Consider the following 25,104-nt stretch of genomic DNA (forward strand, 5'->3'; position numbering starts at 1 on the left):
AACGTCCCTCTACTCAGGGTACACATGCATAATTCCCTTGTTACCTTTGCAGTGCCGAGTTTTCGTAACTAAAGGTTGTCAGTTGCATCTTGTGGTCTTTGGGGCTTAAGGAAATGACAATCTTGCTTGTTAGTTTGTCATTATGACCTACACAGAGGAGTTGCTTGCTAGTTAGACAATAAGCATCATCTCTTCATGCAGTTAAAATGAAAATGAAAGCAGATCTGAATGTTTAGACCTTCAGAATATATATCTCCTGCAACAACAGCTTGATCTGTGCCTTCTGGGATTCCTGAGCAACCAGGGTATGCTAAAGACCCCTTGCATCTTCTTGCGTATGTCCCTTTGGCTTATACGGCACATGGCCACGGTGGTCGCGCATCATGGCACATGGCCACGTTGTTGCATCATGGCATCAACATTTGAACTTGACGGCTTGGCCCATGATGGCCTTTCTGAACCGGACTCACTTGGCGCAAAGGAGCAGGGCGGGTTTATGTTCAGCAGGGCATTGTACATAGCATGGCTCTGCAGCAAGTTAACTGACGCGGCATTGTAATCATTCCTGAGATGCCACTAACCCCGCCACACACTAGGATGAGAGTCAGCAACATATAGATACAACCCCAACCCAGTGAGCCAGCAAACGCTACGCCTGATGCAACTCATATATAACATAGTAGTTCGTTACAAATTTCTCTGGATGCAAAGAAAGAAAGAAAATAAATCTCCAGCCAACCTTTGCATCCTTCAAATTAATGAAGCTCTGTTTCTGTGATCGAGCAACAACACTTTGGGGGGATCAAAGAGAACATGGTGGCACACTCACTGACACCGTAGCAAGAAACACACCAACATGAATGAGCACCAGAGAGGCACACCGGCAATGAAGACACATCTCGCCCTGAACTTTATCAGCACTGCTACCACATGTTTTCTTTTTCTTTTTCTACAGTGAGCAGTACTGCACGTTCAGAAGCATACATTGGTGATGTTGAGCAATTGGTCGAGCTAGCTAGGTCGCAGTGGAACGAACCTCATGGGAAAAAACACAAGCACCTGGCAGGCGGCCTAGCGGGCAGGCGGATGAGGACTGGCCAGGTGGCGCGAAACCTGTCGGCGGAGCTTATTCTGACACGTCATTGCAGCGTTGTTTTGCAGGAGTGAATTGCCTCTTCATACAATGTTAAGGTCAAATCGAAGCGGTTTACTACAGGTTTAATAGTTCCATATATACCAGTTACAGAGAAAACGACACTTTAAGCAAATAGGTAGGTAGCAGAGAACAAACCACATGATATGAATTCACCATCCATAGCCATAGCTACAGTGCAGGAAATGTGATGCCAGCGTGCAAATAATCGACATGATCTTCGCAAGCTTTAATCGTAGATAGCTCATCATCGACATGTCGTGCGGTTGGCCTGCGTGATGGACTCGGTTCCAGGCACCGGACTGCGACAGTGAGCATGCGGTGTATATCTCTAGAGATTCCAGCATCTGGGAGCACTAGCCTAGAGTCCAGCAGATCCTGCAGGCACAGTTCATTGTTCGTGGTGGCCAGTGAGAGGGATGAGAGCAAATCTCCTGGATGGGATCCCATAAATAGCTCCAAAACAAGCACCCCAAAGCTGTATACATCACATTTCTCCGTCACGTTTTCTGTATATGCTAGCTCTGAAATTAATAAAAAATAGTTAGTGCATATATTGCAACTAAACGGTTCAAAAGTTCGTCATAATTATTAGATTACATCAAACCTTACATCTACGTACATATGTATTGCCAAAACTACAAAACTACTAGATAAGGTTTTATTTTTATTTACCTGGGGCAAGATAGCCTTTGGTCCCCGCAAGCCTTGTGAGATTCCACCCATAAAGATCGAGAATTTTTGCCGTACCGAAGTCAGAGATGCAAGCTCTAAATTCATAATCAAGCAAAATGTTGTTGCTTGTTATATCTCTATGGACTATTGGTGACGAACAATCATGATGCATGTATGCCAAAGCATGAACCACATCCAACACAATATGTATCCGCCTTGTCCAGTCCAATTCAGTTGCCCTTTCATTATCCTTTAGTGTTTTCGCCAAGTCTCCTCGCTCCATATATTCATAGATAAGGAACCTGCTTTGGTTAGAGGAGCAATACCCAAATAGTTTTACAATGTTTCGATGACGGATCTGCACCAATGCCTCAATTTCACGATTGAACATTGTCTCATTCTCACAATGCTCATCTTCTATCACGTGTATCCTCTTCACTGCAAATATTTCGCATGTTGGAAGTCTAGCTTTGTAGACAGATCCATACCCACCGGTTCCTATGCAATGCATCTCGCTAAAATTGTTGGTTGCTTCAACAATTTGCATGAACACATTTGCCCCATCAAAACCCCAGATAGAGAAGACTTTTTCTTTTGTTACTTTATCGTCGTTAGTTGCATTGGTTTTCTTCCTTTCATGCCAGAACATCAATGTCATCACAGCAAGAACAAGAGATAGCAGAGCAGGAACAATGGCTAATACAAGTATTTTGTATCTTTTCCTTTCCCCTCTGCTCTGATTTGCACTACTACAAGGGGGCAATCCTTTCACCACACCACATAGCATCTTATTATGCATGAATCGCTGCATTGGAGCTCCTTGGAAGAGGTTACTGTCTGGGACCAGCCCTTCGAGTTCATTATAAGATACATCAATGGATGTCAAGCTTTCCATACTCTGAAATGATGGCGGAATGGAGCCATTAAGTTTATTGTGTGAAAGATTCAAAGTATCTAGCATGATCAGATCACTAAGTTGGCTTGGTATTGCCCCAGTAAATGAATTATCACTCAAATCCAATAGGTCATGCAAGCTACGTAATAACCCTAGCTCAGGAGGGATGTTTCCTCCGAAGTTATTGTGATTCAACTTCAAAAGGCGAAGCTTCAAACAATGCTCAATTGAATTTTGTATCAACCCATCTAGGTTATTTGATGACAAATCCAGCAACTCTATATTGGATAGTGCTCCAATTTCTAGTGGAATGCTTCCATGGAGCAAATTGTCCCCGAGGCTCAGGTTGAACAAATTTTTTAGATTGCCTAGTGCACTTGGAAGCTCTCCTTCAAGCTTGTTTGATGAAAGATCAAGCCACCCTAGTTGAGATAGCTGCCCCATACTTGAGGGTATTTCCCCGGTAAGGTTGTTGTTTGAGATGCGTAGCATCGTAAGATTATGACATTCCCCCCAGTGATAAGATAACTGACCAAACAAATTATTTGAGGTCATATCCATGTAGACCAGATTTGGATAAACCCCCATCTCAGAAATATCTCCTTCTATTTGATTCCTTTCAAGGCGGACTCTTTCTAGGCTTCTACAGTTCACCAAACTTGATGGAAGAGGTCCATTGAGATTGTTGTCAAATGCAATTAATCTCTTGAGCATACCTCCAGCACACAATTCAGGTGGTAAGGGGCCAGAGAGATTGTTATCATAAAATTGTAGATATCTGAGATCCAATAAGGTGCCAATTTCTCGTGGAACATGACCAGAGAACCAATTACCATCGAGGTATAAGGCAGTGAGCTTGGTCAAATTTCCAAAGGTATTGGAGATGGAACCTGTGAGTTTGTTTGTGCCAAGATCCAATAATTCTAGATTCACTAGGTAACTTAGTTCTTGTGGGATGCTCCCGGAAAGTTGGTTATCCCATAGGTACAAGATAGTGAGTTGAGTACAATTCCATAGATTTTTTGGAATGGGGCCTGTGAGGTGGTTGTTGGAAAAATCTAACTTGGCAAGCTTCTTTAGATAGCTTAGTTCACTAGGGATGGGACCGGATAGGTGGTTCTTTGACAAATTCAGCCCCACTAGGCTCTCTAGGTGTTTAATTTGCCTTGGTATTTCACCAAAGATTTTATTTCCTGCAAGCATTAGGTGTCGCAGGTTTGGCAAAGATGATGCTAAAGTGGGTGGAAAGGGGCCCCTTATCTGATTGTACGGGAGTCGGATACTCGTGAGAGTATGCAACGCCGTGAAGTTGAGGGATTCCAACGCCGCTCTCAGCCGCAAACCCCGCAGAGATATCTCGGTGATCATGACCTCCTGGTGCCCCGCTTGGTTCTTGCCGCACTTGATGCCATACCAGGTGCATGGCCATGTGATGTTGCTTCCCCAGGACTGCAGCTGGGCTGGGGGGCTACGTATGGTGGCTTTCCAGGCAAGGAGGGCTCCAGCCTGTTCTTCCAGGAGAGATGGGGTTGCTGCTGCGATGGCATGGGAAAACGAGGCTAGCAGGAGAACAAGCGAGACAAGCTTTAGTTGAGGGGAGGTCTCCATGGCTAGTCGCATGGCAGCTGGAGTAGGTTATTTGTTTTGTGCCGGTGGAGCTCAATGGAAAGTCTCTTCTTATAGAGGTTCATCTATATTGGCATACCTCTCACCATGGGGCCCGGAGGTGATGCGAGAGACAGCTCCGCGTACGACTAGAGGGACTAGCATTCCCATGGAGTCGGACGAGGAGGAAGACGATGACGAGATTCCATCCGTGCGTCGATCGTCGTATGCTGCGTGCAATGGTAATCATATGGGACTGGTCGCGTCCACAGTTTGATTTCCAAAATAATATCTGGCAAAACCCGATCGAAACAGAACGAAACAAACTGTGTCTACTTAAAATAGATTTATCTATTTTGAGCTGGGGAAGTAGATTTTTGGACTGGTAAACCCCGATCGAGGCAGACAAGTCGTGCTGAAAAGTCACCCGGGCAGATAGGCCTCTCTCCGTTTGATTTTACACTGCTGTGCCGTGCTGAAAAGTCACCCGGGCAGATAGGCCTGTCACTGTTTGATTTTACACTGCCGTGCCGTACGTGCTGAAAAGTCACCGGGGCAGATAGACTTCTCTCGGTTTGATTTTACACTGCTGTGCCGGACTAGTGAGTGATATATGGTTGATACACGTGGGAATTCTATTACTCTGAACTCTGAACCACTAATGTAACGAAAACAAACTGTATCCACGTACAATATATAGACTAGACATTGATTTTCCGTTCATCACCGAAAAATATATATGTTTTTATGACGCTTGCTACTTTTCCAAATTTCAATTTTTAAGAGGATGACTGATAATCCATGATGCTAATTCCTTGTAATCTCACTGTAAATTCTTTCGGGAAATTGTATATGTTTTAAGAAAACCTAGAATTACATGCCTACTATTTCGAGAACTTTTATAGAATCCGCATACAAAAAAAGAAGAATTTAGGATATGCATAATCCATACTGCTCCTAAAAAACTATGATGTAAACCATATAGAGCGATGAGCAAATGTCACAATACTTAATTCGTACATAATTTTGATCTAAACCACTATAGCATTCACACCCGGGTGATGGTTGTTCCCTATAGTTGGCGGCGTTGATTATACTCTCACCGAATTGGAATTGGAACCGGAACAGATAGATGCATTGGTTGATTCGAGTGTGGGTACAGCACAGGAGCATCAAATAGGCTGCGTCATGCCTTGCTGGGCTGATGGAAGCAAAGCAAGCAAGAGGAAATTAAGAGGTGGCCCAAAGTATTCACACTAGAACTAGATCGTAGTAGATAGGTTGGCATCCGTAGCTGCCGGCGGGAGTCGAAAGCGAGTGGACCTGGCCGGATGTCAAATCAAACCACTCAAGCAAGCGAGCGAGCGTGAGATCCCTCTCGCGCTCGCAAGCTGACTTGTTGGCGGAACGAATCTTGTGACTTGTGGGCATACACGCAAGCACCTGGCGGGCAGGCGGGTTGGTGGAAGCTGACCTGAGCCTGCGACGGAGTAGATTTCCAGCTCCAGCGACGGAGGAGAGGCGGCCATGCCGGCCGTGGAGTGGAACACAGCAGCCCCAAGGCGACACGCCTTCGCCCTTGCCCGCCGTCCGGCGTCTCCGCGCACCGTCCCCGCTGTCGTCGAGAGCAGAGGAGGAAGGAATGTTGGGTTGGGCCACTCCGCCGGGGCCATGACTACATTTTTCAGGGCCCTATCATTATTGCACACAAAATAAAATGTCTTCCATTCAATAAACTATAATCTCTACCAAATAAGTAGCAAATTTTAATACTTTGGGAATAAGCAAAATATTCATGTGCCCATGTGAAGTATGGTTCCACTATTGACAGGAAAATTGTTGTTCTTTGTTATTTTTTCACTTTTTTTTTCTGAAATTGCCATTTGACAAGTTTAAAATATTGCCATGTGAACATTTCCCATGTGTTTTGCCATCATCTAATTACTAAAATTTCCATGGTATATTTAATTTATTTGCCATAGTGATAAAATTGTCATCACCTAATTACCATGGTCTAATTACTAAAATTAAGGTGAAAAATGTGCACTAAAAATATCATTGAATTGTTTTTGGAAAATAAAGAAACATGTTTGTAAGATTTAGATGGCAAAAAATATGAGATTATTTGGCAAGGTCTACAGAAATAAAAAATGACAAAGTCATATACAATAATTTTTCCCTGATGCAAAAAGACAGAATTGCCATGGTAAAAATGCAATAAATTGGCCATGGTCCAGTAAACTAATTTTGGCATGATGCATAAACTAAATTTGCTATAGTCCAGAAAAAAAACATTTTTTCCACGATCCATAAACTAACTTTGCCATGCTTAAGTGAGAACAAGTTGTGTGCAAGAATTACCATGACACTAAGTTTTCATGATGTTAATTACAAAGAACATGACAATTGTGTATAAAATTACGATGATGCTTATGCAGATGTGTGCCATTATGCTCTTATAAATTACACATCATGGCTAATTTAAGGGTTTTGTCAAAAAAAACTGGAAAAAGATGGCAAATTTAGGAAGTTGCCATGGCAAAGAAATAGGAATCTTGTTTTCTACAAAAATGGCATGGTACATAGACAAAATAAGAACTACCATGTTTGTATGAGAAATTCGCCATGCATGTAAAAAAGATCAAATTATGAACAAAGAATTGCCATGGCAGATTCATAATGAAGAAATATCATGCTATTTTAATTAAAAAAATCCACGTTTAATTCAGAAATTTGGCATGCATGTAAAAAAATAACAAATTATGAACAAAGAATTGCCATGGCAGATTCATATAAAATTTGCCATGCTATTTTAATTCAAATTTCCATGTTTGTATGAGAAATTTGTCGTGTGTGTAAGAAAATAACAAATTATGAACAACGAATTGCCATGGCAGATTCATATGAAAATTTGCAATGGTATTTTAATTAAAAATTCCATGTTCAATTGAGAAATTTGTCGTGTGTGTAAGAAAAGAACAAGTTATGAACAACGAATTACCATGACAGATTCATAATAAATTTGCCATGGTATTTTAATTCAAATTTCCATGTTTGTATGAGAAATTTGTCGTGTGTGTAAGAAAAGAACAAATTATGAACAACGAATTGCCATGGCAGATTCATATGAAAATTTGCAATGGTATTTTAATTAAAGTTTCCATGTTTGCATGAGATTTTTTGCTGTTGTGTAAAAAAGAACAATTTATGAACGGAGTTGTCGGAGTAATTGGCCACGGGTAGGCTAACCCGGGTTCCATAACCTTTCAAGACGTCGGGGCTGACTACGCCCCTCAAGACGACTGACGGAGAGCCGACTTCAGGAGAGCGGCTGGAGGAACTGCCGGCTGCCCATATGCATGCGAGTCCTAGAGATGAGATCAAGACCGGCCGACTCCGACTGGCGGCTTCCGGGGAAGCCGGCCACGGGGAGTCGGCCCGCGACACCAGCAAAGCCCATGCCCTCATCAGGGGGGATGGGACAGGGAGTGGCGATAGTAAAACCCACTCCCTTCCCTTTTCCAGGAGATGGCTAGGGCACAGTGCGTTGTACCAGCAGAGGTCTCCGCCTGGCGTAGCACTGTTGCCATACCATCCCTGACGTCAGCAACAGTGGGCAGAGTCCTATACCCACGACGGCCTGACGATACGGTCCACGGATGGCGGGCCCTACCAGTCAGCGAGAGTCCAGAAGACGGCAAGGGCGCCACCAGTCGGACCCGTAGGGAGCCGGCCTACGAGAGTCGGCCTGCCCCTCCAATGGGTCCCACGCGCCATAAACCAGATGAGACGGGGAGTGGCTATAGTAATCGCCCGCCAGACACGATAGTAGATAGGTTGACATCCGTAGCAAGGAGTCGAAAGCGAGATGTCAAACCACTCAAGCAAGCGAGCGAGCGTGAGATCCCTCTCGCGCTCACAAAGTAAGTTGTTGGCTGGTCATTGTCTACACTACTCCAACTAGGTAGGTCACAGCGGAACGAATCTTGTGGGCGTGTATCATACATGCAAGCACTTGGCGGGCAGGCACTTGTTAGTTGGTGGAAGCTGACCTGAGCCTGCGACGCTTGCTTCCAGCTCCAGCGACGGAGGACAGGCCGTGGAACACCACAGCCCCAAGGCGACGCGCCGTCGGGCGTCTCCGCGCCGTCGCCGTCCCCGTTGTCGTCGGGAGCAAAGCAGAGAGCACCAGAGGAGGAAGGAATGTTGGGTTGGGCCACTCCGCCGGGGCCATGGCCCTATCGTTATTGCACACAAAATAAAATGTCTTCCATGCAATAAACTATGATCTCTACCAAATAAGTAGCAAAATGTGATACTTTGGGAATAAGCAAAATATTCATGTGCTGATGTCAACTATGGTTCCACTATTGACAGGACAATTCTTCTTCTTTGTTATTTTTCACTTTTTCTGAAATTGCCATTTGACAGGTATAAAATATTGCCATGTGAACATTTCCCATGTATTTTGCCATCGTCTCATTACTAAAATTTCCATGGTATAATTAATTTATTTGCCATCGTGATAAAATTTTCATCACCTATCGCCATGGTCTAATTACTAAAATTAAGGTGGAAAATGTGCACTAAAAATATCATGGGATTTTTTTTGGGAAAAGAAAGAAACATGTTTGTAAGATTTAGATGGCAGAAAATATGAGATTATTTGGCAAGGTCTACATAAATAAAAAATTACAAAGTCATATCCAATAAATTTGCCGTGATGCAAAAAATCAGAATTGCCATGGTAAAAAATGCAATAAATTTGCCATGATCCACTAAACTAAATTTGCAATAGTCAAGAAAAAACAAATTTGTCATGCTCCATAAACTAAATTTCCCATGCTTAAGTGGGAACAAGTTGTGTGCCAGAATTACCAAGACACTAATTTGTCATGATGTTTGTCGGTGTACTAAAGTAGGGGTACCCTAGTATCCCGAACTTGTGCACGGGCAATTGTTAGAATAAATCCGAGGCGCTCCGTCGATCTACCGAGGATCAAGCAATCACACAAGCACGACACCGAGATTTGTTAACGAGGTTCACCGATATGGCTACATCCCCGGGGCCTGACTATGGGCGCTCCTCCCCATGACACCGCTACAATACCGCACCCGGTCGCCCTGGACACCGGCACATGCCGCCGGCTTCCCCTGCGTTTCGGTGCTATTATGTTGGCATAGGTTACATCGTGTGTCTACCCCCGCTATATATGAGAGGCCTAGGATACAAGTGTCCTACTTGGACACGACTCCGTATCCTGTCTACACACCGTACGACTCCAAGTCCAACTGTAACCTAACTTGTACAATAATATTCGACACAATTCTAACAGCAGTCGCAGCGTCCCGCGGCAAGGCTTGCCGGGTGACCGCCAAGGTCCTCCGTGGTTCCTTCGGAGCCATTCAAGAACAAAGTGTCCAAGCCAAGAAGACAAGACCCCGGCAAGAGGAGCTTGCCGGAAAGGCTAACAAAAGCATCCCAAGACCCCGGCAAGAGGAGCTTGCCGGGAAGGCCACCCTAGGCATTTCGAGGAACTTGCCGCGGCGCACCACGCGCCCCGGCAAGGCCCGGTGAGCGACAAGCTCCCGGACGCGACAAGACAACGACAGCGGCAAGGCGCTTGCCGCGGCAAGCCACCTCTCTGGGCCCGCGCTCCAGCACATCCACCAACGTGTCGCTCTGGGGCCCCTCCAGGCGTACGTGGCGGGAGGCTGTGCAGCCAGCGGCGTGCGGTGGCAAGCGGCGCTGACAAGATCGCCATCGTGGCGAACGGTGGCGTCCCTGGTGGTCCCTTTTCGCACTGTTTAGGCGACACAGACGGGCATTTAAGGTCCTTGTCCCCTGCATCAGGGTTAGGTATGATACACTGTAGCAGGTAGCTGTACCTACTGCAGCACATTTCCATTTTTACCCTTTGGCTCCGTTGCCACCTGTTGGTGACCCCTTGAGCATATAAAAGGAGGCCCATGCGCAACGTAGAGGGGTTTTTTTCGAAAAACACTCACGCTCGGTCTCGCTAGCTGCTGGTGTGTATTGTAGCACTCCGCGCTCCCGAGCAAGAGATCAATACAAACTACAAAGCAGGAGTAGGGTTTTACGCATCCGTGCGGCCCGAACCTGGGTAAATCGCTCGCGTGCATCGCCTCGATTTGCTCTTTGCACGATCTCCGCCCCCGCCGAACCGAAAAGGACCCGGTCCGCCGGTCCCATAGGTGCCCGTGGATCAGTTCCCCGGCAATGTTATTTACAAAGAACACGTCAATTGTGTATAAAAATTACCATGATGCTTACATAGATGCGTGCCATTATGCTCCCATAAATTACATATCATGGCAAATTTATGGGTTTTGTCATCTTTTTTTTTGAAAAAGATGGCAAATTTAGGAATTTGCCATGGCAAAAAATTAGGATGTTGTTTTCTAAAAAATGGCATGGTACATACACAAAATAAGAACTACCATGTTTGTATGAGAAATTTGCCATAAAAAATCAAATTATTCACAAAGAATTGCCATGGCATATTCATAATAAAAAATGGCCATGGTATTTCAATTAAAAATTCCATGTTTCATTGAGGAATTTTCCGTGCGTGTAAAAAAGAAGAAATTATGAACAAAGAATTGTGATGGCATATTCATAATAAAATGTGTCAGCGTATTTTAATTAAATTTTCCATGTTTGTATGACAAGTTTGTCGTGTGTGTAAGAAAAGAACAAATTATGAACAACGAATTGCCATGGCAGATTCATAATAATATTTGCAATGGTATTTTAATTAAAATTCCCATATTTGTATGAGAAATTTGCCGTGTGTGTACAAAAGAACAATTTATGAATAGAGCATTTGCCATGGCAAGAATTTAATTTTGCCATGGTAAGGATTGTAAATTTGCCGTGGCAAAAAGAAAAGGTACATTTTGCCATGGCAAAAAAAGTGAAGAATTTCCATGTCGGTACAGATAAAATTGCCATGTCAACAAAGATAAATTTGCCGTGGTAACTAATGTAAATTTTCCATGACAAAATGAAAAGGTACATTTTTCCATGGCAAAAAGGTAAAGAATTCGACATGGTGGTGTAGTTAAATTTCCATGGTTATATGACAAAAAGGTTGAAAGTTCATAATTTGCCAACGCAACTTTCTAAAACCATTCACAATTAGCCGGCACAAATTATACGTGAAAAACATGTTTTTTTCGCTTTCGCGAGAGACACAAATTTGCTTCTCATGGATGCACATAGTTGCTTCCGTGAGAGGCATAGTTGTGCCTCTCGGAAAAGGAAAAACACACTATTATTTTTTGCCTTATGTGAGAGACATGGATTTGCTTCCACGAGAGATACAGTTGTGCCTCTCGGAAAGAAAAAAAAGGTGAATTTTTTGCCTCCACAGTTGTGCCTCTTGGAAAGGGGAAAGCACTTTTTTCTACGGGAGGCACAGATTTGCTTCTTGTAGAGGCACATATTTACTTCCATGAGAGGCATAGTTGTGCCTCTCGAAAAGGGAAAACCACATTATTATTATTATTATTTTTCTTATTTGAGAGACGCAGATTTGCTTCCGTTAGAGATGCAGTTGTGCCTCTTAATTTTTTTCCTCCACAGCTGTGCCTCTTGGAAAGGGGAAAACAATTTTTATTTTCTTTTTTTTTGTTTCTGCGAGAAGCACAAATTTGCTTCTCATGAAGGCATAGGTTTGCTTTTGAGGGAGGCATATCTGCCTCTCAAAATAAAATTAAACATGTTTTTTTTGCTTTTGTGAGGGGCATAGATTTGCTTCAAGTGGAGGAACAAGTTTGCTTCCACAAGAGGCATAGAAAGGGAAAAAATGTAGTTTTTTTGCTTCCATGACATGCACAAATTTGCTTCTCGTGGAGGCACATATTTGCTTTTGCGAGAGGCACAATTGTGCCTTCGAAAAGGCAAAAAGGTGGGGGAAAACCATGCTTCTGGATTGTTTTTTTTATTTCTAGTCTTTTCATGAAAAAAGCTCATCGAAACCTATTAGCATGCAATCTAGTTTCAAAAATCTCGACGCACGAAATCCAACAATAAAAGCGGTTCTGGATTTGAACGACGGTGTAAGAGATAAAATATTTTGAATAAACGAATGCATGAAAGAAAACCTAGTGCGTCATTTGTCACAATCTAAAAAGATAAAAGTGACCTTTGTAAGGGATACCCTTAATCAATGATTTCGCAGTCGTATATATCGCTCATTGCAAGCCATATTCTGTTGATCGCCTACACGAGTGCTTGATCCTTTCTTAGAAAGCTTAAACCAATAGTTTTGGAATTCTTCTGGGTGGTTTTTTTGTTCTTTTCTTTCATGTTGTCTTAATCAATTTTTTGGTTTCCTTGATTGGTTTTTAATCTCAGGTTTTCTTTCGTTCTTCTTCTTATTATTTTGCTTGCTTTTATTTTTATTTAATGAATTCATTATACATTTTACAAATGTACATGCCTTTTAAATTCATGGTTATTGTTAAAGTTTGTCCACATTTTTTAAATTCATAGACATTTTTCGAGTTCCCAAACATTTTTTTAGTCCACAAACATTTTCTGAATACATGAACATTTGTTGCATTCGAGATTTTTTTGAATTTGTGGGCAGTTTTTAAATTCGTTACAATCATATTTTTAATTGTGCACATTTTTGTGAATACGCCACAAATATTTATATTGAATTTGTCGATATCTGTTGAATTAGTTGCAAACATATTTGGAATTTTCTAATACTTTTCAAATTTCCCGCAAATATATTTTCCCTTCGAGATTTTTTTAATTAGCCACAAACAAATTTTGAATTCGTGAACATTTTCTCAATTTGGCACAAATATATTTTGAATTTGCAGCAAACATTTTTTGATTTACAATTGCTTTGAAATTGCAAACATTTTTGAATCACAGAATTGTTTTAGGGTTCATAAACATTTCTTGAATTCACAAACATTTTCTGAATTCAGGAACGTTTTTTGAGTTCGCCCCAATCATATTTCAAATATGTGAACATTTTTGTATTTGGGGATCATTTTCTGAATTAAGGAACATATTTTGAATCCAAGGACAGTTTTTGATTACATCAAGGTTTTTTCAATTAACACACATTTTTTTATTTCGCTCATATTTTTTAATTCACCACAAATCAAAATTGGATCACAACTATTTTTGGAACTCATGAACATTTTCGTTGAATATGCATTCAATTCCAAATTCATGAACTTCTGACACGCAGGCTCCTACGTGAGTGTCAAGCAGAGCACATATGCAGCACTTTACACGCTTTGTTCGCTCCCTCCAATTCGTCCGCTCGGTTAACAGTTGACCAGTCAACCATTAACTTTTTTTGAAAACCATTATTTTAAAAAAGTTCACGAATTTGAATAAAATGTTTGTGGATTTGAATATTTTCATAAATTTTAAAAAGTTCATGGAATTTAAAAATGTTTGCTAATTTGAAAAAAAGAATGAATTTCAATGATATTCTAGAATTTAATAAATGTTCATGAAATTGATAATTTGTTCATGATTTTCTTAAATGTTCATGAATTTAGGTTTTCCCTCACAAACTTGAAAAATGTTCATGGATCTGATTTTTTTTACAAGACTGTAAAAATTTCATGAATTTAAAAACTATTCTTGATTTCGAGTAGATAAGCGGTTTGTTTTAAAAAAGGCTAGATACAAGTTTTTTCTTCTCTTTTGAAAATTAAGTACACCCTATGTTTCAAAATGTAGAAATGTCTTGTACATTTGAAAACAGAGGTAGTAGTAGATACGAAACTACACATCTCTTACCACTAGCGCGTGGCAAACAAACGCGCTGCAGCTAAGTTTATGGCAGTAGCGCGTCTCAGGGAAGAAGCGCCACGACTATAATTCCCCTACTGTTCTCGCGAGGCTACCAATTGTAGTAGCAAGCTTAAGCAAAGCGTGCTGCTGCTAAGATTGTTGTAGCAGAGTGTTTTACGCAGAAAGCGCTACTGCTAATGAAAGGAAAATAAAATGAAAGACATATAGAAAAGTAAATGAAAATGAAAGAAATAGAAAAAGAGGAAGGAAAAAAAGAAAATGTGAAGGAAAATAAATAAAAAGAAAAATAAAGGAGAAAGGCGTAGGTAGCAGCAACGTGCTTTCAGGACATGCGCTATAGCTAACTTATCAGTAGCGCGTTCTGTCAGCCAGCGCTATAGTTAAGTTAGCTATAGCTAATGTAGCAGTAGCACTTTTCTTGGCCCACGCTACTGCTATTTTTGACTTAATTAATCATGCGGTTCCTCTTCCCCACCGCCACTTTCCCCAAATCCAATTCGTCTGCTGTCGCCGTCGTCGTTGCCCTGCATCGCCGTCGGCCGCCGCGTGCTCTCCCGTCGCCCTCGACGCCGCCCCCGACCCCGACCTCGATGCCGCCCTACATCGCCGCCCTCCGCCTCGCACCCGAGCCCCGACCCCAACCTTGACACCGCCTGCCCCTCCCTCGGCCGCTCCCTAACTCCGCCGGTGCCCGTGGTGAGCACGCCTACACCTCCTCCTCCTCCTCCCCAACATCTGCCTAGCTAGGGTTCCTCAAATTTAGAGTTCATCAAATTAGTTAGGGTTCATCAAATTAGATGCTAATTAGGGCAGTAGTTGTAGATGCTTAATTGTAAACTAGATGTTAATTAGGGCAGTAGTTGTAGATGCTTAATTAGTTTTTAGGACAAATTCCTAGGGTTCATCAATGGGTGCTTAAGTAGTTGTAGATGCTTAAGTACCTACGTACGGTTCATCTAATTAGTTAGTATTTGTAGATGCTTAAGAACTAGGGCAGTAGGGTTTAACTAGATGTTAATTAGGGCAGTAGTGTTTAGTTTAGAGAAAAAGATTCAATATAGTTTTTTTACTATTTTTAGTAAGTGTTTAGTAGAATTAGTAAGAAAATTAATAGAACTAGTTGAACTAGTTTATTTTTATTAAGAACTAGTTGAATTAATAGAACTAGTTTATTTTTAGTAAGAAAATTAATAGAACTAGTTTATTTTTAGTAAGAACTAGTTTATTTTTATTTGTAGTAAGTGTTTAGTTGAATTAATAGAACTACTTTATTTTTAGTAAGAAAATTTAGGTATATGAGAATCGATGATCTAATTAAATTTTTACTATAGAACTAGTTTATTTTTAGTAAGAAAATTAATAGAACTAGTTTATTTTTAGGTGTATTTAACAGTATTCTATGTTGATTCGTTTTGAAGTGGACATGTCATATTTTGAACATGTCATATTTGTTGTTATTTTTTTAGTTAAAGCAATTATTCCCGCATCGACGTCGACGATGCCTATCCCGCATCCTCGTCGTCGACTCGGTGGAGGACACCTGCTTGATCAGAGGGGCCATGTCCGGGACTGGGCTCCGCCGGGCTGGTACTGGGAGGGGCTACCTACCGAGGGCGTAGCCTGGTGAGGAGCTAGCCCGTCGTTGACCCGAACCTTCTTTGGTGGCGGTCGCGTGGGCCAGTGACGGTGCGGAGGCTTTCGTCCCCCGCGGAGGTGGTACGTCACCGTGTCAGCGAGGAGGACGAGCACGTCCGTCGCTACATGGTTGCGTTGGAGGGCAGGTCGTTCTCCAATACCTGGCAAGTTCTTCAGGATCTCACTGGAGCTATGATCCTGTGATGGTTCCTTCTCTTTGGGTGTCCGCCGCCCGCGCCGATACCCGGCGTTCGCTAGGGTTTTAGTTGTATTAGTGATGTTATATGTATGATACTATTCGAGATGTATTAGTGATAATATTCAACGATGTACGGACACAAGAGATGATTTAGTTTTGCTTATTGAATGCATGCTAATTTGAATACTTATTTATTTTACGATTTGGTTTTGCTTATTGAATGATCAAATTGGAGAAGTACTCCTATTTTGAATGCTCAAATTGGACCCCCACTATGCAAGGAGTATGCATTTGATTAGTTGATAGCTTATAGGGTTTTTGTTTTTGCAGAAATCAAGGAGCCCCTCCATCATCCCCGCCATCGTCCCCATCAATGACCCCCTCCGACCTCGAGGTGAGACCAGCCAAATCTCCATGTCAATATGGTCCTATAAGATATTTTGAAATGTTTTTGTTCATATTTTCAACCATTGAAATGCAATGACCATCAAGTTTGAATGCTCATATGATGTAGATAAAAACATGTATATCTTGTGTTACTCAAATAGGATATGTGCTTGCCCAAGTGGCCGGTCATGTTTGCAGGTTACACCTCCGAGTGGCCTATGTTTTGCCGGAGTGTTGATTAATTTCTATTTCGGAAAATTTCAGGCGCTCGATATGTCCTTTTTTAGCAACAGTCATGCCGGATTTTCCCGTGAATTTTGGCATGACTTGTGCTAGAATATGTAGGAAATATCATGTGACTTGGATTTTCTAGAAAGATAATTAAATGACATTTAGGGTTGACTTTAAGTCTGTCGAGGATCCACCATATATGAGAGGACAAAGAATCCCGATTGTTGTCGTGGGGGTGGTTTCTCCTTCTTCTCCTTGTGCTAGACCTTTGTTATGCACTAGGGAAGGAGGAGTAACGACCATCACCGATGGTTGCAAATGTTAGAGGGGAATCAGTGAGGGAGAGTCTCAACCATATATGAGAGGACGAAGAATCCCGACTGTTGTCGTGGGGGTCGCTACTCCTTCGTTCTCGTGTGCTAGACATTTTGGTGTAATGCACTCGGGGACGAAGGGAGGAGCGACCATCACCGACGGTCAAATATATACACCACGTGAGCTGAGAGTTTTCAAGAAAAGACTCGGCAGACCGATAGTCAACCCATGATGAATAATAATGATCTAATTTAGTTTTTGTAGCACATATATTTAATTGTACAAGTTTAATCTTTGAATTATGAACATAGGGAATGTCGTTATCAGATGACGAAAGTCTCCCGGGGAAATGCGACTGGTGCAACGACGACCGAGGTCTGTGCAACAAGCCTCACCTGGACGACGATCGACACTTCAGCATTAAGCCCCATGAGACCCTCGATGTTGAAACGGCACACAACGATGACAAGTGTTTTTTTTCGTAATTAAGCACGACTTCAACTATTTCAATGTGTAATTTTCATGTTTTACAATTTGACTAGTTTATCCCATGCCATACAAGACGCTATGTCTTGGAGAGGATGGATTTTGAAGACTATGAAAGTATGGAAACAAAGAAAATTCACGTAAGGACCCATCATGGTATGGGTGTTGAAATAAATCTGTACAATTATCAGAGCGTAATCCATTTTGGTTGCACAAATTGGGAAGCACCTTGCAAGATGTATGGTTTTATGAGGGTATGCTTGTCACCATGGATCTTGGTGATCCTGACATCGTCCAAGACAATATGGACCCATCGGTTCTTGTTGATACGCTTCCAATTCTACCGATATGTGAGTTTCTCAAACATAGTTATTAACTAATTTATGTTGTTTATTTAAAAATAGTTGACAGCTTATTTCCATTGACAGCTTATTTTCATTCTTCAAACAATGTGCAGAAGATGGTAGACAGAACCTACTACACCGATGGCTCAGAAATAACTTATTAGGAAAAAATCATCTGATCTCATTTATTACTGATCTTGAGAATTACAATATCTATTATCAAACTCCTCCACATTATGGTCAATACGTGCCACTAGTGCACGTGTTGAACTACGGTAACATCCATGGAGATGCCATGGTAAGATTTTTTACTATTACGACATCCGCGCATCTTTCTCATAAATTATTTTAAAACTGAACTACATTGCTAACTACGAAATTATTACTATGTTTTTCAACAAAAAATCCCAAAGGATTGTGTGCCTCATCTGATGTTTCAGAATGGCCGCCTTGATGTTTTAAACATATGGCCAGGTCATCCTACGAATCACACCTGCCCATATTGGATTTCTAAAACCGGTAAAGACATGATAATCAAAGAATGGAAAAAAAATGTATGGTCAGTCGTAGGGAGCTACTTGGAAGCAACATTGTGCGAAAGGCAAGAATTGAAGACAGGATAATCTCCATTATCCATGATAGAGAGTCAGGGCCTATCTTATTTTATGCTATTTTACCTTGGAGAAGATAGTTCCTATGAGAGAGAAGTAGGTCCTAGGTACAATGTTTATTATGTGGTACAATGTGTTAGAGTTGATGATGATGAGGAGGAGTTGTGATTATGACTAGTGACCGACTTGCTACGTGATGTCTCATTGATGAAAATGATAATCATGAGGAGGTGTTATATGACAATGATGTATTATGATAATAAGTTGTTAATGATATGATGATATTTATTATATCATTGGGTGAAAGAACTGCGGATTAGTTTCAAGTGGGAACTAGTCCACGATTCTTTCACCCAGTGATGTAATAACTCATTATGATGTAAAAACAAGCTCTAAATTGCTGCTGTATGAAAACTTATATAAAGGTGTATGAATACAACATGAAATAAAAAAGAAATATAATACGGAATAATAGTAGTAGCACGGGCTGCGAGAAGCGCTACTACTAAGTGGATATAGCAGTAGCGTGTGTTAATCCACGCTACTGTTAACCTTTAGTTGTAGCGCCGTACTAGTACCACTGCCACCCGCACTACTGGTAGGCCTAAAACCCGCGCTACTGCTAGGCTTTTTCCTAGTAGTGGGCACTTCCGCTAAGCAGCTCATCATTTCGAGAGAATGTTCAGTTGCTTGATGGTGCGGAATGCGGTGAATGGCTCTCATCTCCTCTCTGGCGATGATCGACATCTGCCAGGCAAAGCAGTGGACAGTAATCTATGCTCTTAACTTGTTGGACGGCACAAAACAAGGTACATCTACTTCAGTTGTTGACAGTGATTAAGTTGTACTGCAGGTTAGTCCAAAGTTAATGGAAACACTGCCCAACCGCCCATTTTTTTATTTATTTACGTTCTGCATATGTCTGCCCCTAACTCGCAGTGACCTACTCTACCAAATTATCCGGCCTCCCACCATTGTCCAAAGGGTAGAAGAATCTGCGACTGCTATTGAAGAAAAATAACGGCGATGCTGTCCACAGGTCCTCATTTGGTTTGCTGCTCAATGCATGCATGTACATGAACTCCACATGATGCCATCACCTAATGACATCATTTATTTAATATATGGTTTCGCTCTAACCAAATATGCATCATATATAACAGACATAACGAAACATAAATTAAGACAAGGGTACCAAGACTTGGTAGTTTGATATATGTAGTCTAGCTATTTCTTGAAGTCTCCTCTATACATTTTGGTAGGTTCATGTTAATAAGAGAGTTGTTAGTAGCTTGTTAGCTGCCACAACAATAACATAGTGAAGGATTTATATTCATCTATTTTATTATGAGGGAACTAACTTAAGTTGTATGTAGTTATGTACCTAGGTGGAGGAAATTAGTGGGCTAATGGAGTAAATTTAGCCTGTATTGCTGCCCGCCATCATTTGATTTTCCATCACCTAACTAATAAATTTTTCTAAAGAAAACTAATAAAATAATTATTTAACATATGGTTCCACTCTTAATCAAGTTGACATCATACACAACAGGAGTTAATAACAAAAGATAAATTAAGACAAGGGTACCAAGACTTGGTAGTATGATGCATGTAGTCTAGCTATTTCTTGCAGTCTCCTCTACACATTGGTTGGTTCATGTTAACAAGAGAAAGTTGTTAATAGCTTGTTAGCCACCAAAACAATAACATTGTGAAGGCTTTATATTCATCTATTTTATTTTGAGTGAACTAACTTAAGTTGTTTGTAGCTAACTACTAGGTGGGGGGAAATGAGTGGGCTAAGCGACTAAATTTGGCCCGTATTGCTGCCGGCCATCATTCGATTTGCCATCACCTAACTAATAAAATTTGTCTTTACTAAAAAATAATAAAAATTTGTCTAAAAACCTAATAAAACTAATATTTAACATGTGTTTTCACTCTTAATCAAGTATTTTTTTGCGGGTACACTCAAAGTTGGCATCATACACAACAAAAGATAATAACAAAATATAAATTAAGACGAGGGTACCAAGACTTGGTATGATACAGTAGCATTCATATTTTTGGCAGCCACCTCTACACATTGGTTGGTCCATATAAATACGAAGGTGTTGCTAGCTTGTTGCTAGCTGCAACAGTGACATTTTTGTCTGTTCAAATTGCTACTCATTTTAAGTCAGCGCCTTGGTTCATTAGTTTAGCTACCTATCGTTGGGGCAAGTTGGATTGTTTTTGTATATAAACCAGCGTTGAACAGGTGGCATGTTACTATCAGTAGAATCTTTTTTTTTTGCGGAAGACTATCAGTAGAATCTTTCAAGTCATGATACCTAAATACGTATAGGGGACGCTAATTTTCTTCACGCTCCATCGAAATGCACAGATATTAACGATGTTGCCCACTCTAAATTCCATGGAAATGGTACACGAAGGCAGTGGTGGCAGAGGAAAGGTACCTGCACCGGTGAAGAGGGCGACGGGACAGTGGAAGTCGGTGGCGGCGGCGCCTACCCTCTCGGCACTTGGTGCTGCGTGGGAGGGGTGCCGGGCCTCGTGGCCAGCCATGGCCACGGGCGTTGGCCTTGACCTGAAGGGGTTGGGACTTTTAGCAGAGAGCTGTAAATTTTGTAGTATTTTATTTTCTTAAAGAAATAGAGGGTACAAATGGGATTAAATTCTGAGAAAAAAGGTAAATCTTTGTTTGATTTATATTTTGAAAGTATTCAACTGATAAGCCATTTTAGTCTTCATCCTTTTGATTGGTATATCTATCGAAAATTATGTGTGGAAGAGAACAAAATATATCTGTTGTTTGATTTGTTAGTATGAGTGAGGCAAAGAAATTTGTTTAGGTGACACACTCAAAGTGCGACCTGACAAGCTAGCAACAGAAACTGCCACCAAAGAAGAAGAAAAAAGTGCAACCTTACGCTGGGCATCAGGATTATTACGTCCAGAAATATTTGTCATCAAAATGAATAAAAAAGATGTATCTAGACGTATTTTAGTTCTAGATACATTTATTTTTATCCATTTTGATCACAAGTATTTTCGGATGGAGGAAGTACATAACAGCATTTGAAGGAAGAAAATGAAGCACCGGAACCAGACTCTCCGTCGGTGAGGGCATCAGGATTCAGGAGAGGACCATCTCTGCCCTTCTAGAGGTTCTTCAACTCTTGGTCGGCGACGAGCTTGGCGAGAACATGAGGAGCAAGACACACCTCCAGTTCCATGCCCCCGGCCCCTCCGCCGTCCTCAAAAACCGTGATCAACCCGTCCAGCTTGTTCCCCGGGCCGGTCCGGACGCCCAGCGGCCTGCCCCAGCCAAAGTCATTGCCATACACATCAAACCGCGGCGAGCCGCTCACTACCACAATGGCAGGATCCCCACGTAAGTCAGGCGCGTATCTTAAGCTCGAGTTTTTAGACCAAGACACGAGCTCCTCCATCACCGTCGCCTCGTCGACCGAAGCCACAGCACGGTTCAGTAGCCAAGCCGTCCAGCCCAGCCGGCCGTCCCCTAGGATCTCGCCGACTGGCTGCGTAGCAACCGCTCCTGCAATCGCGTTGCCCACATAACCCTGTGGAATGCCCTTCACCCGTGTCCTGCATCCGACGGGGAGGACGAGCCTCGTCTCCCGGTCCGGCGCCAGCCCCCGGGCTCGACACACCGCTCGCCATAGGTGTGCCAGCAGGGCCTGCAACGAGGAGATGGTGGACGTGGCCGTGCCGGCGGCCATCTCGGCATTCGCTTTAGCCTTGAGCTTCTGTATGCTCTCCGGGGAGAAATGGATGGAGCATTCCTGCACCGGCGGGCACTCGAACCTCCTCGCCATGTCCTGCACCTTGGCAAAGGGCAGAGGGATCGGCACGGGGCAGCCGTCGTGGAACCACCTCTCGAATGGAGGCAATGGCGCCGCTGTGAATACGTTGCCATCACCGGTTCGGCTGATCTCTGACCATGTGTTGAAGAGGTCCCACATTGTGGTGCCGTCCGCGGCTGCGTGGCTGAGCGACATGGCGACGAAGACGCCGTCGGTGAGCTCAGTGACCTGGACGGCCAGGAGCGGCCGGTTGGGGTCAACGGCCGCGTCCGTGCTGAGCATCCCGTTGAGAGGGAAGAAAGAGGAGACAACGCGCGGGATGACCCGGAGCGGGCCGGAGATGTCGGACACGTGGACCCCGGGCGCCACGGCGTGGATGAACTCGGCGCCTTCGTGCCCGCAACGGAGCGAGATCGTCAGACCCTGCGGAGCGCCGGCACTGGCCGCCGGCGCTACGGCGAAGCGGCCGGCAAGTGGGTAGAAGAGGCCCAAGGCGCGTGCGAAGGACGACGCGAGGTGTTGGATAGCGCTGGCCGGAGGCTTGGGCAAGAGGACTCCTTCCTGGCTGTAGCCGACGGTGATCCGCCGCAGGTCCCATGGGGTCAGGTGGACGGTCTGAGGCTCCGGCGACAGTGAGCTGTTTTGATACTCCGGCTTGACCATGCGGCTGGAGATGATGTGGACACCGCCGCCGCATTCCATTTTGATCGGCGAGAATGTGAGTTTGAGGAGCTCGATCGTGTGTGTGTGTTCTGACTTGTGTGCGTTGGGGTCGGGGATATAGTACCGAGTATACATTAAGGGAGGCCATGTTAGCCCATGTGGACAGCAGGGATCCGGAGCACATGAATATACAAAGCACGTCAAGAAAATATGAAATTAAGCAGTTCGTTGAATACGAGGTAGAAAAACATCAAAACTCGGCGACGGCGTAGAGACTTGACCAAGCAAGAAGCAACTCAGCTAAAATATGACGCAAAGACTTGACCAAGTAGACCCACCTAGACCAACGACGGCAAAGACTTGTGAGTGCCCCCCAACGAAAACTCCACAAACATTTACCATTTTCTTTCTAAACTTACCGAAAGTCAGGAGTTACCAGCATGCACCATGTGGTTTTGTTTTGCGGAGTCTGACACACCATCCGCTCAGTAAACCTATTTTTTCCTTTCTCCCCATTGTTTTTCCTATCTCCCCATTGTTTTTCCTATCTTTTCCGGCCTTAGGGAGGCTGTGGGTGGTTGTTTCGGGAGCTCCTCAGCTCCCCGCCCCCCCGCCGTTCCGCGGCCTGTCCTTTGGGTGGTCATGGGTGCCCTCGTCTGGACGGTATGGAACATTCACAATAAATTGGTAATTGACATGTGATCCCCTTGCGTGCGGCTGACGCAATTTATAAAATGTGTGGTTTCGCCGAGCTCCGGTCTATCGCCTGACGTCTTGCTCCCGCAACTCCTCCACCGTCGCCAGCCAGATTAGCTTCTTTATCTTGTAGGGGTGTTCTGCAATGTGCCTCCACTAGACTTATTTTTTTTTTCTTTTTTCACACTTTGGCTACTTGAACCTTCTTGCTTTTTGTTGTACTTGATGTGGTGTTCGATGTGTTGATCAGAGTATCAAACTTGAGCTGACTAAGGGAGCAAGCATGGAGGTCACACGATGGACTAGTATGAAGAAAGTTGATGCGTGCCTACATGGGAGAGATGAATATTATTTTATTCCACCAAATAAAAATCAGAAAGCCATGGACGTTTTTGCATGGAAGGAGATTTCTTGGAGTTGCAAAATTAAAAGGTATACGAGTAGAAGACTCAACTCGTGGAGCTATCTCAAAAACAATGAACAATAGAAAAAAGGAAGTAGGCTGGGGCCCACCAGGATAAATCAGAGATAGATGGCGTACCAAAGTTTGAAGGTTAATTAGGCAAAATTAGCTAGAAAATCCAATCTGAGATGTAAAATAGATTGGACTCTATTATTTTATGTTAGGGGCCTTAGGCCACGTTTAGTCAGCTTATTTAAAGGCATGGTGCCGCCATGTAATAGGGGTTAGATTTTTTTTCTTTTTGAAAAAACAGCAGGAGCTCTGCCTTTGCATTAAGAAGAAGTGAATTGGCCAGTTTGTAAGGAAAACTGGCCGAAAACCGATACATCGATACACACCAGTCCCGAGGCTGTGTACCTAACGAGCCGACTTCCCTGTCGCCCAAACGACCAAAGTTGCCACTTCACCACACGACCCGGAGCCGCCACTCCAGCATACAAACGACATAAACTCACACACGTCGGCCCCGAGGCTGCACTCCACACGAGTCGACGACTTTGTCGTCCACACGACCAAAACCGACACTCCACATCACAGAGGTGCTCTCCGGAGCCACCGCTCCGACATCCCCGCCGGCCCCGAGGCCGCGCTCCGCCTGAGCTGACGACGCTGCTGCCCACACGACCAGATCCAACACTCCACGACATAGCTTTCTGTAGCCGCCGCTCCGACATCCTCACCGGCCCCGAAGCCGCGCTCCGCCTGAGCTGACGACGTTGCCGCCCACACGACCAGATCTGACACTCCATGACATAGCTTTCTGTAGCCGCCGCTCCGACATCCTCACCGGCCCCGAAGCCGCGCACACGCCTGGCCGATGATGAACCCGCAAAGCCACTCGAGCCACCATGAACTGACGAAGGACCAGACCTCCAAGGCGTCGCCCCCAAGAGGGAAGCGACAAGTATGCCGCCGACGCCCGCTCCGACCAAAGGTCGAAACTTGGGTTTTCACCTGGAGAGCCCGAGACCGAGGCGACAATGGTGGTGAAGGGGCTCTGCGACAACGCCTCCAAGGAGGGAACGACGTACTAGGACGCCGTCGATGTCGGCAACGACCGAGGTCGAGCTAGGCTTTCGCCCGGAGCTCACCAAATCCA

At 43.5% G+C, this 25,104-nt stretch overlaps 2 protein-coding genes across 2 annotated transcripts; both read right to left on the reverse strand.

Annotated features, from left to right (window-relative positions):
- Positions 1-1,036: 1,036 nt before the first annotated feature.
- LOC125534962 (MDIS1-interacting receptor like kinase 2-like) lies at positions 1,037-5,982 on the reverse strand. Its single transcript, XM_048698023.1, has 2 exons — positions 1,829-5,982; positions 1,037-1,677 (listed from the first exon to the last, which is right to left on the reverse strand). The coding sequence occupies exons 1-2, from the start codon at positions 4,341-4,343 to the stop codon at positions 1,325-1,327; spliced, it is 2,868 nt and encodes a 955-aa protein (XP_048553980.1). The 5' UTR covers positions 4,344-5,982; the 3' UTR covers positions 1,037-1,324.
- Positions 5,983-21,435: 15,453 nt separating this feature from the next.
- Positions 21,436-22,918, reverse strand: LOC125540555 (uncharacterized acetyltransferase At3g50280-like). Its single transcript, XM_048704171.1, has one exon. It carries the CDS (start codon positions 22,883-22,885, stop codon positions 21,518-21,520), a length of 1,368 nt encoding a protein of 455 aa, XP_048560128.1. The 5' UTR covers positions 22,886-22,918; the 3' UTR covers positions 21,436-21,517.
- Positions 22,919-25,104: the final 2,186 nt, after the last annotated feature.

This window comes from Triticum urartu, chromosome 2, assembly GCF_003073215.2.
Source record: "Triticum urartu cultivar G1812 chromosome 2, Tu2.1, whole genome shotgun sequence".
In the NCBI taxonomy this organism is placed as follows: Eukaryota; Viridiplantae; Streptophyta; class Magnoliopsida; order Poales; family Poaceae; genus Triticum; species Triticum urartu.